This window comes from Mycteria americana, chromosome 1 (genome assembly GCF_035582795.1).
Source record: "Mycteria americana isolate JAX WOST 10 ecotype Jacksonville Zoo and Gardens chromosome 1, USCA_MyAme_1.0, whole genome shotgun sequence".
Classification (NCBI taxonomy): domain Eukaryota; kingdom Metazoa; phylum Chordata; class Aves; order Ciconiiformes; family Ciconiidae; genus Mycteria; species Mycteria americana.
This window is the reverse complement of record NC_134365.1, coordinates 42,940,971-42,953,343: the sequence shown is the minus strand read 5'-3', so window position 1 is coordinate 42,953,343 and position 12,373 is coordinate 42,940,971. Positions and strand designations below refer to the sequence as shown.

Here is a 12,373-nt window from a genome sequence, read left to right as displayed (position 1 = left end):
TCTGCAGCAATAAGCCATGGTTTTGTAAGGAGGAAAGCTACCAAAAACAGTTAAGTGCTGAATATATCATGCAACTTGAGTGAGAAATCTGATTAAAGCCTCCAGAAGCATGCTGTTAGAACTCCAGTTGGCATGGACACCAAAAGCTCTATGTTCATAATGTTAAAAAAAAAAAAATCAAGCTTTTTGAATTGATGATAACTTCTCAGAAGGGAGACAGCAGAACACTTGGTGTGTAAACAAAAGGAGTGAAAACCTGGGATTAGATCAGAGAGCATTTTTAGGTGTTCAGGTGCTTCACAATGGTTTGCTTAATGGGAATCATGGAGGCGATGCACTGTAGGAATTGGAAGTGGCTGGTAAAATATTTAATGAGATAGGCTCACCTGGCTAGTGTTTAGTTCTTAAGGGTTATTGTGCATACGAACTGAAAGTCTATAGGAGGTATTAAACAATTTCTCTACTTAGAACAAAAGCAAGTTGGGGGTGGGGGAAGAACAAAACTTAAACTCCAGAATTTTGTATAATTAAGCTTACTGAAGAAGCAGCCCCCCACTGCATAATGCAGGTAGACTGTTCAGTGTAAAACTTGACTCCACAATTTCAATTCTATAAAGCAAGTCCTGAACCAAAAAAAGTCAGCACATGGGATTTGTATAAATCTGATCACATCAAAAACTGTGCAACTTGTGTTTTTGTGTAAAAAAAGTAGTTATCAGCTTACGGTTTGGGAAATAATGTTGTTTCATGCAGGATGATGATGCTGAGGCAATCCTTGCTGCAGACTTTGAAATAGGTCATTTCTTGCGTGAACGTATAGTCCCCCGATCAGTGTTGTACTTCACAGGAGAAGCTATTGAAGATGATGATGATGATGTAAGTATAATATTCTTTCAAAATGCTAAAAACTTTGAAATAATGTTGCTTAAAGACCTTGGGTAATTTCTGACTTTTATAATGTTGGTATCCTTAGAATGGCATGGGTCAACATTAGTTTCAGCTGAGCTTCCTAGAGTGTTCAGTAAAGAGCAGCATGAAGATAATTCGTCTTTGAAGTAGTGACTTCAGAGTTTTGTGGCAAAAGTAGTGGTAGAAGCTGAACATTTAGAGGATGTCTGAGTTGAATTTTGTGTATAAGGCATTCGTAGGGTGGCGTACCCAATAGTTTGGTAGAACTATAGTGAGCTGCCAGAGAACGAATTAGTCTATTTATCTAGCTGCCCAGCCTGTTTTTTAGTGCTTACAGTGATACTGGGCTACCAAGTTCCTTGAGATTCAAGCCTGATCCTTTCAGGAGGGCACTCGTAGAAAATGATAGATAAGCACATTCAAAGGATGCCAAGATATTCAAAGCAAGCTCTGCAAAAGCTTGAATTAAGTGTTTTAAAGGAGCTAAGCTTGAAAAGCAAACCACAAAACCCCAGACCTTTATATGGGTAAAATATTTTCTCTCCCCTGCCTCTGCACAAACAAGGACAGTTTGACAATTTGATTTGGCTAAGATAAGTCCAGCCTTAAAATTAATTTTTAGAATGTAAAATGGTAGCCCTTAGTCCAAAGCCTTGGCTGAGGGAGGTGGAAGAGGGAAGTGACTGACTCTACAGATTGCCTTAGGCTTTGAGACACCCTACTGGCCAGAAGTGTTATCACAGTCTAATAAGCTCTTCCAGTGTTGCAACTTAAGGAATTTACGGTAGACAGCTTTCTCTGCTAGAGCGTAGCTTAAGAGATTGAACATTGTTCATGCTGATGCATAAAGCATTTTAAAATTGTTCAGATATAGGAAGTTCTCTTAGAACACAATACAATGTGGTCTCTGGCACCTACTTGAGTTATCTGGCTGTACTTGAGCCATAAATGGCTGCATTTATGACACTATCAAAACCATTTATTTTCTCTCCTAGTATGATGAAGAAGGTGAAGAGGCAGATGATGAGGTAAGTTGACAGAAGGCCTTGATTTAAATGGTTTCTCTTTTGTAGTTTATCTGGAATAAGTTCCTTTAGTTTGTGAATGCTCTGGACGCTAAGTTTAAGTATTACTTATGGAAGATACAACACATTGTTTTGTGGATCTAGGGTGAATATTTAAAAAAAAAAAAAAAAAAAAAACAAACAACAAAAAACCCCAAACCAAATGAAGACAACCTTAATGTATCTTACAAATTAAGTTGCAACTGATGTCAAAAGATTACATGCTTTGTGGAGGGCAAACTAATACAATATGCATAACTTAGTGGTAATTAACGTATTTAAGAGTAGAATTTAATCTTAGTTTTCTTGAAAATGGCTCAAGAAGCTGAATGTGGATAAGCTAGAGAAATATAAACAAGTGTTTTCTTTCAGGAGGGGGAAGAAGAAGCAGATGAAGAAAATGATCCTGATTATGACCCAAAAGTAAGGAATTAAAAAGAATGTTTGAAGTTTGTGTATGCATACACACACTTAAAATTTTATGTAGGATAAATCTTGATTATTTTAGTTTAAGTATTTAATCAATAGTTCCTATGGTGAGTATGTTTTGGTGGAGGCTGTTTCAGTCCCAGTTCTAACAGACTAATATTGGTAGAGCAACTTTAAAAAAGTTCTTTTCTCCAAGAATGATTTTGTAAAAGTAACTTTTGGCTTTGAGCACTGAAATTAGTCAGGCTCCATTTTCTATAAATTTGTCTTGCAGCAAGTTGCTGCTAATGATGATAAATGTTCTATAATGGTTGTAAGGACTTGCAGAGAACTAAGTAATCCAGGTTCAGTTTTTGGGAGCTTGTCACAAGCTCACTCTGGCACAGATTTTCCCATCAGAGTACAAAACTGAGGCTTTTTCAGGGTAGATAGTAGCAAGTCTTATTGCTTGAGGTAGCAGAAGTCAAGGTTCAGGAACGCATCTACAGCCTAGTACTAAAATGTGAACAGCCAAGAGCAACTGGCAGCTTGCTTATTCCATGGGAAGGGCAAATGACTAGTCAGGCTCAGTTTGTTGTAACAGTGATTGTGAGCCACTCAATTCATAGCTTTTTCCTGGCTGAGGGAAAGGCACGTTTGGCCACCTGAAAGCGTCTGATGGTGGAAGGTGAAAGTTGCAGTCATGAAAATGACATCTGTGTGAACTAAAAATGCCTGCTGCGAAATGTGCTCGCAATTTCAAATGTGGAGGCAGCATATATTTCAGTAGGAATGGTTTGAGCTACAATCAAAGCACTATTGGAAGAATTGCATAATCTGAGCATTGTACCTAGAAAGATGTAGGGTATGGAACTGTTAATCAAAATGTACAACCTGTTGGTGATGTTTCATCTGCTATAGTGTATTCAAATTGCTTCCTATTCAAGAAAGTTTTAGAATCAAAATGAAACAGCTGTAAGATGGGCTTCTTATTTCCACCATTTCAGATTGCTTTTTTAGGCTAAACAGAACTGAGGAAGGGCAAGACTGTATACTCAGTTTCAGAGAGAACTGCCAAAGGGCTAGAGACAATAGTGGTATTATAGTGTATTGACAGAATAATAAATAGTTGTAAGCTGATCACAGGCTGAAAGCCAGCTGAATTTAATAAAGTACTGTGGTCCTAGAATAGCTATGGAGACCAAGGTAGTGGAGTAAAACTTGCAACTGAACTCTGCCCCCAAAAAGCTTTTTCCTTAAATTCCTATTTTACTGTGAGATATTGTTGGTCGTCTGTTTCAATATAACAGAACAACTGGAATTTATTGCAAAAGATGTTTCCAGAGTGTTAAGAACATACCACGTTTTGGTGTTTCATTGCACTGCCCTACAGCAGCTTCTGGAGTAAGGCTGTGCCCTTTTTACTGACCACAGGGAAGTTTCTTTTGCCTCAGACTGTGTAGAAGGTCTGGATGCTGCTTCTGAGCCGAGTTGTTTGTTACTCTCCATAACTCTCCTCTTCTTCCTTTTTCCAGTTTTAGTGTCTTTCAGACACTGAACTTAGTTCTGAACAGATTTTTGTTTTGGATCATAAAGCTGTGCACTAACAAAGCAAAAATAAATGCATTGTGGATGTTGCCACATCCAAAGGCAGCAGTATTATTAATACTAGGCAATTAGTTTAAGGGAAAAGATGAAAGAACAACTTGAATACTGGAACTTGAATACTGGAACTTGAGAAAGTATGCTTAGCAATATTAATTTTAAAACACTGATATCTGTAAACTGATATTTCCTTTTTTTTCAACAGAAGGATCAAAACCCAGCAGAATGCAAGCAGCAGTGAAGCAGTGTGTATGTGGCCTTGAGGATTACCTGCACTGTAATAGCCTAAACACAACTATTAGTTACTTACAGCCTTATGTTTTGTATCTTGGTAGAATTAAGTAACCAATTTGTTAAAAAAAAAGAAATCAAACACATAAGAACCAGTTTAAAATGTAGGTTCAATTTACCTAGCATTTTAACAGTATAATTTTCTGCCAATATGTAGAATGCAGTAAATCCCCTAAAGCATGAATGTTAATTCATTGCTACATAGTTTGGTTCTTGTGAAGTCTTTGTCATGTAGCTATTAGACTGCAGCTGTAAAGATATCAGAACTGTTAACTGAGACCAATATTTGTTTAGAGAAAACTCTCTCCTGAAGAACCAACCAAAGTATTTTTCAGCCCAGTAGTCTGAATGGGTTTAAGTCTGCTTGCACTAGCTGTGCCTTCATTACTTTGTTATAGAAATGGCAGTGACTTGTACTAACTAGGAGATGATGATGCATTTTGAATTTGACTACTTGAGAAGACTAGTATAACTTGTTTAATTTCCAACAAGACCACATTAAACGTTCATAACTGTCAGCTTGTTTATGCTATGGGTTTTGTATTTTATGTGACAGTGATCTACAAAAGAAACCTAGTCATCATATTAAGGTTATTGTTTACCACTGGGGTGTGAATAAAACCTAGTATTTTCAGAAGCTAGTCTTGTTTTATTATGATGTGTGTATCTGCATGTGTAAACTGGTAAGGCATATCTTTCATGCTGCAGTTCACTTTTTACTAGAAACAAAAGTTGAGCGTTACTGAAAAGTAAATTATATAGCATTTTAAAAACAAACACAATAGTTTGAAAGTTTGATTCATACTTTCCATTTTCAGTGTGTGATACTTGTGAATCTGAGCTAGATGTTTCAGTGATTGGTCAACACTGCCATTTTGGAGAAGACAGGTTTTTAGAAGTGGGGCTAGATCTGATAAAGGACTTTGGTATTCCTGTGCCTGGCTCTAAGGCATTGGTTATTAGTATGAAATGTGGAGCCAAGAAAGGTGCCTTGGATTTCCAGTTTGTGTAGACAGAGCTAGGTTGTCCTGAACAAAATCTGCCCTGCAGCCTAAGGGAGTGCTAGAACACTTAGCTGTATTCTAGTTTGTACTCACTCTGTCAAGCATCTATAGAGGAGGAAACAAAGCCCAAGGAATTAATCTCTCCTCACCTAGTGTTCTGTTCAGTATGCTTACGTTTGCATGTTCTGGTTCATACTTTGTCCATATTGGATGCTCATTGTCAGTTGAAACATATGGGCTAGAAGATCTTTCTCATACTAACCTTGCCTCTACCCTAGCAGTGGAGGTGCTTGAGATGTGGATTTGAATGCACTCAGCTTGAAGACATCAGCATTGATGTCTTCAATTTGAGTTTTTGAGATTCAATTTGAGATTTGAGTTTTCCCAGTCAGTGAGATGCTACTGTACTCTGTGCAGTCTTGTCCTTCATGTAACTATAGAAGTTCTGGTCTTCTAAGCAAGTACCCAGATAACTTTTTGAGGGATGGAAAGGTCCTCATAGGATTGGAAAGAAATGTCCGGCCTAGCCATGGATCTATTTCTTCAGTAGCTACTTTTTTTTCTTGCTGCCGATATACTGACTTAGCCATAAAGGGTTATAGGTTTGAAAAGAGCAGGGCAAGCAGGAGGCAACAGCCACATGAGGGATGGGGCTGGTGGAAGAGTTTCTTTAGCATATCTCTTGCTTGGAGGTTGAGTAATACAGAATGAGGCTTATCCCAAGTACCCTTCTGAATCCTCAGCCCTGCTGAGAGGAAGAAGGTCTAGTGTGCTCTGATTTATTTTTAAAATAAATGATAAACTAAACTGACTTATTTTTTTTAATTCCTTGAAGGCTTAAATACCACACTGCTTCATTTCAGAATCCCTTTCAGGCTTCATCTTTCTCCTCTCCTGATATTTATGGATTTGGGAGAAGGAGCTGTTATCTATAGCTGTATATAAAACAGTACTGTTGAAGCTGTGCTCTTAGGTGTTCTTTTAGTGACCCATAGATCATAGCATAGAAAAATACAGTAATGAAAGGTTAACATCATGCTTTCCAGTAGCCATATGTTAAAGTAGATGTGGTTGTGTTCTTGTGATGACATAAATCCTGACAGAATATGCTTATCCTTTGAGGCACTGGTCCTGCCAGGTGTTCGGGTATCACTTGGTCTCTTCTCTGAATATCTCCCAGGATTAAGTTTAAACTTAAACTTCAGGGCATGCAGAGACCAAACTGATGGTATGTTACGAGCTTGAGCAGTCATTAATACGGGGCTTTGGGTTCATAGTTTTGGACATGAGAAGTATCTGAAGTCCTTACTTAGATCTAGCCCAGTTTTACTAATAGCATCTGGCAGCTGCATCTTAAAAAGAGAAAAAGCACTGTTAAAAGTTGTCCGATGAATTTCAGAAATCACTGTTCTTAAGAAATTTGGCTTGTTTCGATTGCTTTCTCATTTAATATCTTCATATCATACAGTGGGATACAATATTTGAAAAGGGGAGTTGGTAGATAATCAAAGCTTACCTGCAGCCTGCAAGATCCAGAGCCATGAATTCATCTCTGTCAGCAGATTTTGGTAAGCTTCTCTCTAGATTCACTTGCTAGTTCTAAAGCAGCAGTTCTTGTGCTCTCCAGACTGTGGCAAAAGGAAGGATATAATCATACAAATTGAGGTGCCAGTTCTTATGGCATCGGTTAAATAAGAACTGTTTTGGTGCTTAACATAGTTTTGTGATCAACAAAACTCATTTGTGATAGTCCCGTTGAGCAATTCTGAAAGGCAGTATGTAGCAGAAACATTAAACTTGCAGCATTGATTGGAGTATTGTGACTCATTCTTTTCACTTCTCATGGATTTATACCAGCTGTAGAGAAACTTGTTCATTTTGTATTTGAGGAAGGTAAGTTACCTTGTTAATAAGTTCAGGCTAGGAAAATGTGTCACCGAAATAGGATTTCTTGGTCAGTTGTTGCAGTACTGCACCAAAATTTAAGATCTGTGTAAAAGTTGTCTTCTGTCTGGTTTTGGTTGCTGCATTGAAGGGAGAATTATCTTGGGGAAAAATAGAGGGTTGGTGAGGAAAGAAGTAGGAGAATCAACTGAGACTTTGGACAAGAGGGAAGGGTGCTCAGAGCTTATGCTTGGTGGAGAGGGATGCTTCTTGGTAATTCTACACTTTCAGCAAATGTAGGTTAGATTACATTAGCACTAAAGAGTTAAGTTCCTGCACAACTGCAGGAATCAAAAGTGTTCAACTTTGCCTTCAAGCTGGTACTTAAACTTTCCCTGTGTTTCAAGGCCCATTGTTGATGTGATTCAGAAATTGATAGGGAACTTATACACAAATGGATGATTAGCTTGTCTGCCAGAGATTTCCTATTTCCAAAGGTGTCTGTGCAGCATTGTTTCTCAGATGCCTTGTGCTGGGGAGGAGGATTGTGTTGTGGCATCCTCAGTGGCTTAAGGAAACAAAATACTAAACTCCTCAGTACAAAGGGGACAGGCTGATAATGAAGGCATTTATGTATGTAACAGCCTTGATGGCCTGCTAGGGCTAGAGCTGCACAGATGTTGGAGTAGGTAGACTCAGCTGTACAGCACTTCCTCCATTCTGTGCAGATGTAGCCCCCTTCAATCCAAGACTTTCTTGTATGGCTCAGAGAAGTCTTTGCTACCACACCCTCAGTTTCATTTCTTTAATAACTGCTCGGTTCTGTTTGAGATGCAGTGGTTGCCTGCAAGTTTTCAAGAGGGTGTTGAAGTAATGCCTTTTAGTGATTGCTAATGCTTACCTAAAGTGAACATAAATCTATCTACTGGAAATAGTAAGTCTTCTGTACACTATCAAGAGGAGTTGGAAGCTTGTCCACCTGGCATGTTGGACAAGATTTGTCTCATCACTCTTTAAATCCCCCTGTTAGATCTCTGCTCAGACCTAGTAGTCTTCCACGTGGCATGTGTCTCAGCTTTTGTAGGAAAATTAGAGCAAGTAAAGCAGACAAGACAGACCTCACCAAGCAAAAGATAAAGCTATTCCACATTTGTGTCTGCTAGAAGTGGGTGCGTAAGGAGTGTGGCAGAAGAGCTCTTGTTCTCACAGGTATCTAACTGAAGTGTGCTGAGTTGGCAAGAATAGTGGTCTCTGCAGCTGCAGAGGGGCTTAGCTCCTGAATTTAGCTCTTGTGAACTGTGCTTCGATATGATCAAGTGTTGCGAGTATCTGCCCAAACTTACGTTTACCCTGCAGTTGATGAGCAGCAGTCAGTACATTCTGAACTCACAGCATGTTTTACTCAGCACTAGGTGATCATATCTAAGAAACAACAGGTCATTTAAACCCTCTTACAGGCTGCCTTTGCTCTACAATGGGTGCTTAAGTGCTTTTTAATATTTTAGAAGACAGCTATCTCTGAAGAGCAAAGGACTTTGGAAAAGCCAGGCTGGAGCAGCTGCAATGACAACAGTCTGCGCATTGCACGCAGTTTCTTCATTGGTACTGCCACAGGTTATAGGGAATGCTAAGACCTGGGGAAATGTGGTTGATAGTTATGGTAAATCTTCCATCTATGTCTGGTTTACTGTGAGGTATATACAGGTATCTGTGAGATGGAATTTGTAAAAGGAAAGGTCAGCCTCCCAGATCACAGGTTCAGTGCTTCAGTGTTCGGTCAGTAGCAAGTTCCCGTGAAATTACTGGGAGATGGTAAAGGTCAAGAAAATACTTTAAGAAGTAAGTGCTTACTGTCTAATTAATCACCTATTGCAGCACATCTATTTGTCATGTATTTCTCAATTCGTGACTAATTTTTTCCTCATTTTCCTTCTCCCTAGTGATGACCAGGCCATACTTCCTTTAGGTTTCTCTTAACCCTGTTTCTGTTTAGGCGCTTCTCAGTAATGGAAGAAATGGTGATGTTTAAGGGTTGTCACTGAGGATAGGTTTAGCATCCCTTTGAAACTAATAGTTGATAGTTGGTGTCAGGCTGCTGTCTGCAGATTCATTACCTGGGAGAACACTAGTAAAATTATGGGCTTTTTAGTCTTTCACAGTGGCTTCCCAAAACAATGTTTAACTTGCCTCAGGGTTTAAAAAGAACACTTTAATTACTCTTACCATAATTACTCTTTAAAGTTACACATACAAAATTTCAACTACTTGAGTCTAAGTTAGGGAGCTTACGATATAGGAGCCCAGTGACTTTAACAACCAAACATTTCTGTTACCGATATCAACTCTGAACATGGAAAAGGAAAAATTCAGTAAGGAATAAATGGATCTTAGATGTAGAGACTTTCAAGGATCAGCTTCAGTGTTTTTTCAGGTTGTAGTATTTCAGGTTTGACAGTAGGAGGCATCTGCACATCAGATATTTCAGGAGGAACAGATGCAGAATCTGTGTAGTATTTAGTGAAACTTCAATAAAGGTAGTGGACATGGAACATTTAATATAATTGCAGTGGTTTAAATATATATTTAAAGAAAAGTAAAGTAAAATCTCAGTGGGATAATGTAGTATGCTTAACTGTGAATGTGTTTTTTTCAAAATACTAATGTAAGAAACATTTCGGGAAGTTCAGTTTTGACTTCCATCTAGGCAAATGAAGTTTGTTATCCTTTATTGGCAAATTCTGCACAATTAAATTGGGATATCTTGTTCTTTTACCATGAAACTGTCAGTATTTCATCTTACCCTAGTCTCCTAGGTTTTGACTGATCTGGTGTTTTTGGTCAAATGTAGTGTATTTTAAATGGCTGTTAATATTTGTTGGCTTACAGAGTACAAGTTTAAATGGATGTTTTGCATGTTTACTTCTGATTACGTGCTTAGGTGAATTTCACTGGGAATAAACGGTTGTTGTTGTGAGTCTATACATTAGCAGAGTATGTCCATCAGTGTTTAGAGTTGGGTTAAAAATCTGTCATTGAACACTTCAGAGAACTTGATGCCATGGAAGGCTTGAAGTAGAATTAATTTTGTCCCTTTACTCTTGTATATTTGATGAAAATCTTTGGTCTTCCACACTAGTCTCACTCTTTTCCTTCAGTTAATTACAAATTACTATTAGCACTGAGAACAAGCAAAAAAGCTCACATGAAAATATATAGGTATAGATCATGTGTTAATGTCCTGAAGTGTTACAGTGCAGTGTTCTGGGGGGGAAAAAGTTCTTGAATGCTTGTTACAGAAGAATGTGTGGGACTCCTAAGTATAAGGCTAGTTTCCATACTACTGGTTAGTGCATTTACTTGGAATCAAGTGGCTATTCACTTACAGCAACGGAGCAGCAACCGAAACTGTGCAGGCAAATTATTAAAAATTAGTCTTCTGGAGGTTTAGTTCAATGTCCTGTGCCTTACATAAACTCAGTATTTTAACTGTTAGGTATATATGAATACATTTTAACCAGTTTATGTTTTAGTTTACCAGTTTCAAAATTAAGTCTCTGCTCATGTGACACACTTAATCGGGAGTGAAGAAGCAGATGAAAAACACATCAGGTGAAAAGGCAGGAGAGATTGTCTTACCTCGCTCAAGCCGTGTGTGAGGCTCCTTGTGTGTACACCAGCAGCTGAAGATGCAGATATTTGTGGTGGGGAGTTTGGGTTCAAATGGCAATGAACTGCAGATTGAGGCAATCGCGAATGGTGTTCAGATCTCTTGGAAACTAGCATGTGCCTCTGTTAAAATAGGCGTAAGATGGTTGTGAGGATGAGCTGTAGCTTATAGCGTATATGTTAAGCTCTAAGGAGAAGGGACTATTCTTTAGATAAATGGATGTTTAAGATATTAATCTCCTTTTTTTGTTCAGCTTGTGGCTAGCAAGTTGCCTTTGTTACTGATTTGAGTGTCTTCCAGTTACCTCAGGAAAGGTAAAACAGCTAAGGAATTTTAATTGCCTTTATTACCTTAATTGTTTACCTCTCAACAATTTATCAGAATTAACTTTGAACTTCAAGAGGAAAAGATTATCAGAGGAAGTCCTTTTTAAAATGTTATCAGAGAGAAACTGTTAAAGATATCATTAATATTGATTTTTTTTTTTCCCTAACGTGCTTCCACTGACCTATGCTATAGCATGACCTGCTTCCTAGCTGCCAAGATTATTGCGAGGAGGGTTTTTTATGGCCATGTTAAATACATGTTTAAAAAAACCAGTGCTCTCAAACACAGTAAGAAATTTCTGGCTTTCAGCTGCCATTGGCATTGTCAGGCAAATTCAGTTATGTGGGCTTTTGATTTACACCTACTACATCAAAGGGCTTTAAAATAAATAGTTTAATATTAAGCTTAGGTCACTTTCTACTCAAATAAATGAATTTGAAAGCTAACCTCAGGGCAGAATCCAAACAATAAGCAAATGTGTGGCAACAAAGCAGAATAACAAGAAAAATGGTCCTAGCTGATGCCAGTTTGTTGGTTTGGGTTTTTTTCCCTCCCCAGTCTACTTTTAAAACTTCCAAATAATGAGGTTCTAGTGTTTCCTTTGGGAAGTGATATGGATACTAGCTCTCCTTAGACATTACTCAAACTGCTGCAGAGAGTAAGGATTTATTTTACACGTACAGGGGAAGCTGCTTCTCCCCAGCACAGTCGAGAGCAAGGTTAGAGCATAGGGATGAAGTCGTGGGACGAGGTTGTCCGCTTTGTTTAAGGGAGCGATGATCGTTTAAATATCGGGGTGTTGCTGAAAATGGGCACCGGTTTTGTTGGGCTTGAATCAAAGACACGCAGAAGGGGGCCCTTCGCTGCTGTTCCCCGGCGGGGAAGGCTGAGGAAATTTGCTCCGAACCCAAACTGCTGGAATACCGCGGCGAAAGCAGATGAGCGCTGTAGAGCACTTGCATCCTTACGTTAATCCCGGTGTGAGCCTACGGCTGCAGCGGCGAGACCCGTCCCGTCCCGCAGCACCGTCGTGCTCTGCCTTTTTCGTCCCGCGGCAGGAGGAGGGGCGGGGTGCAGGCGGCTGGAGGCCGGCGGTGCTGCCCCTGCTGCCCGCACCTGCGCGGCCGGGCGGGCCAGCTGCCGCCGGGGAGCGCAGCCCCTGGCTCCGCGGGCCGGGCCGGGCGGGGCATCCGCGCCGCTCCGCTCCGCGCGGG

The 12,373-nt window shown here is 39.4% G+C and overlaps 1 protein-coding gene and 1 long non-coding RNA gene across 4 annotated transcripts in view; one reads left to right on the top strand and one right to left on the bottom strand.

The window, feature by feature from the left end:
* NAP1L1 (nucleosome assembly protein 1 like 1) overlaps positions 1-4,795 on the top strand; it is a 31,011-nt gene extending 26,216 nt beyond the window's left edge. For all 3 annotated transcript variants that reach the window (XM_075495786.1, XM_075495784.1, XM_075495785.1), the window contains exons 12-15: positions 754-876; positions 1,905-1,937; positions 2,346-2,396; positions 4,192-4,795. In XM_075495786.1, the coding sequence (XP_075351901.1) occupies positions 754-876; positions 1,905-1,937; positions 2,346-2,396; positions 4,192-4,227 (243 nt within the window). In that variant the 3' untranslated portion in view covers positions 4,228-4,795. The remainder of the gene's footprint in view (positions 1-753; positions 877-1,904; positions 1,938-2,345; positions 2,397-4,191) is intronic.
* A 1,482-nt stretch (positions 4,796-6,277) lies between these two features.
* On the bottom strand, positions 6,278-12,179 carry LOC142406923 (uncharacterized). The gene is made up of 3 exons (XR_012774754.1): positions 12,128-12,179; positions 10,802-10,954; positions 6,278-6,909 (listed from the first exon to the last, which is right to left on the bottom strand). It is a non-coding gene; the product is annotated as an uncharacterized LOC142406923 (long non-coding RNA).
* Between the last annotated feature and the right edge of the window lie 194 nt (positions 12,180-12,373).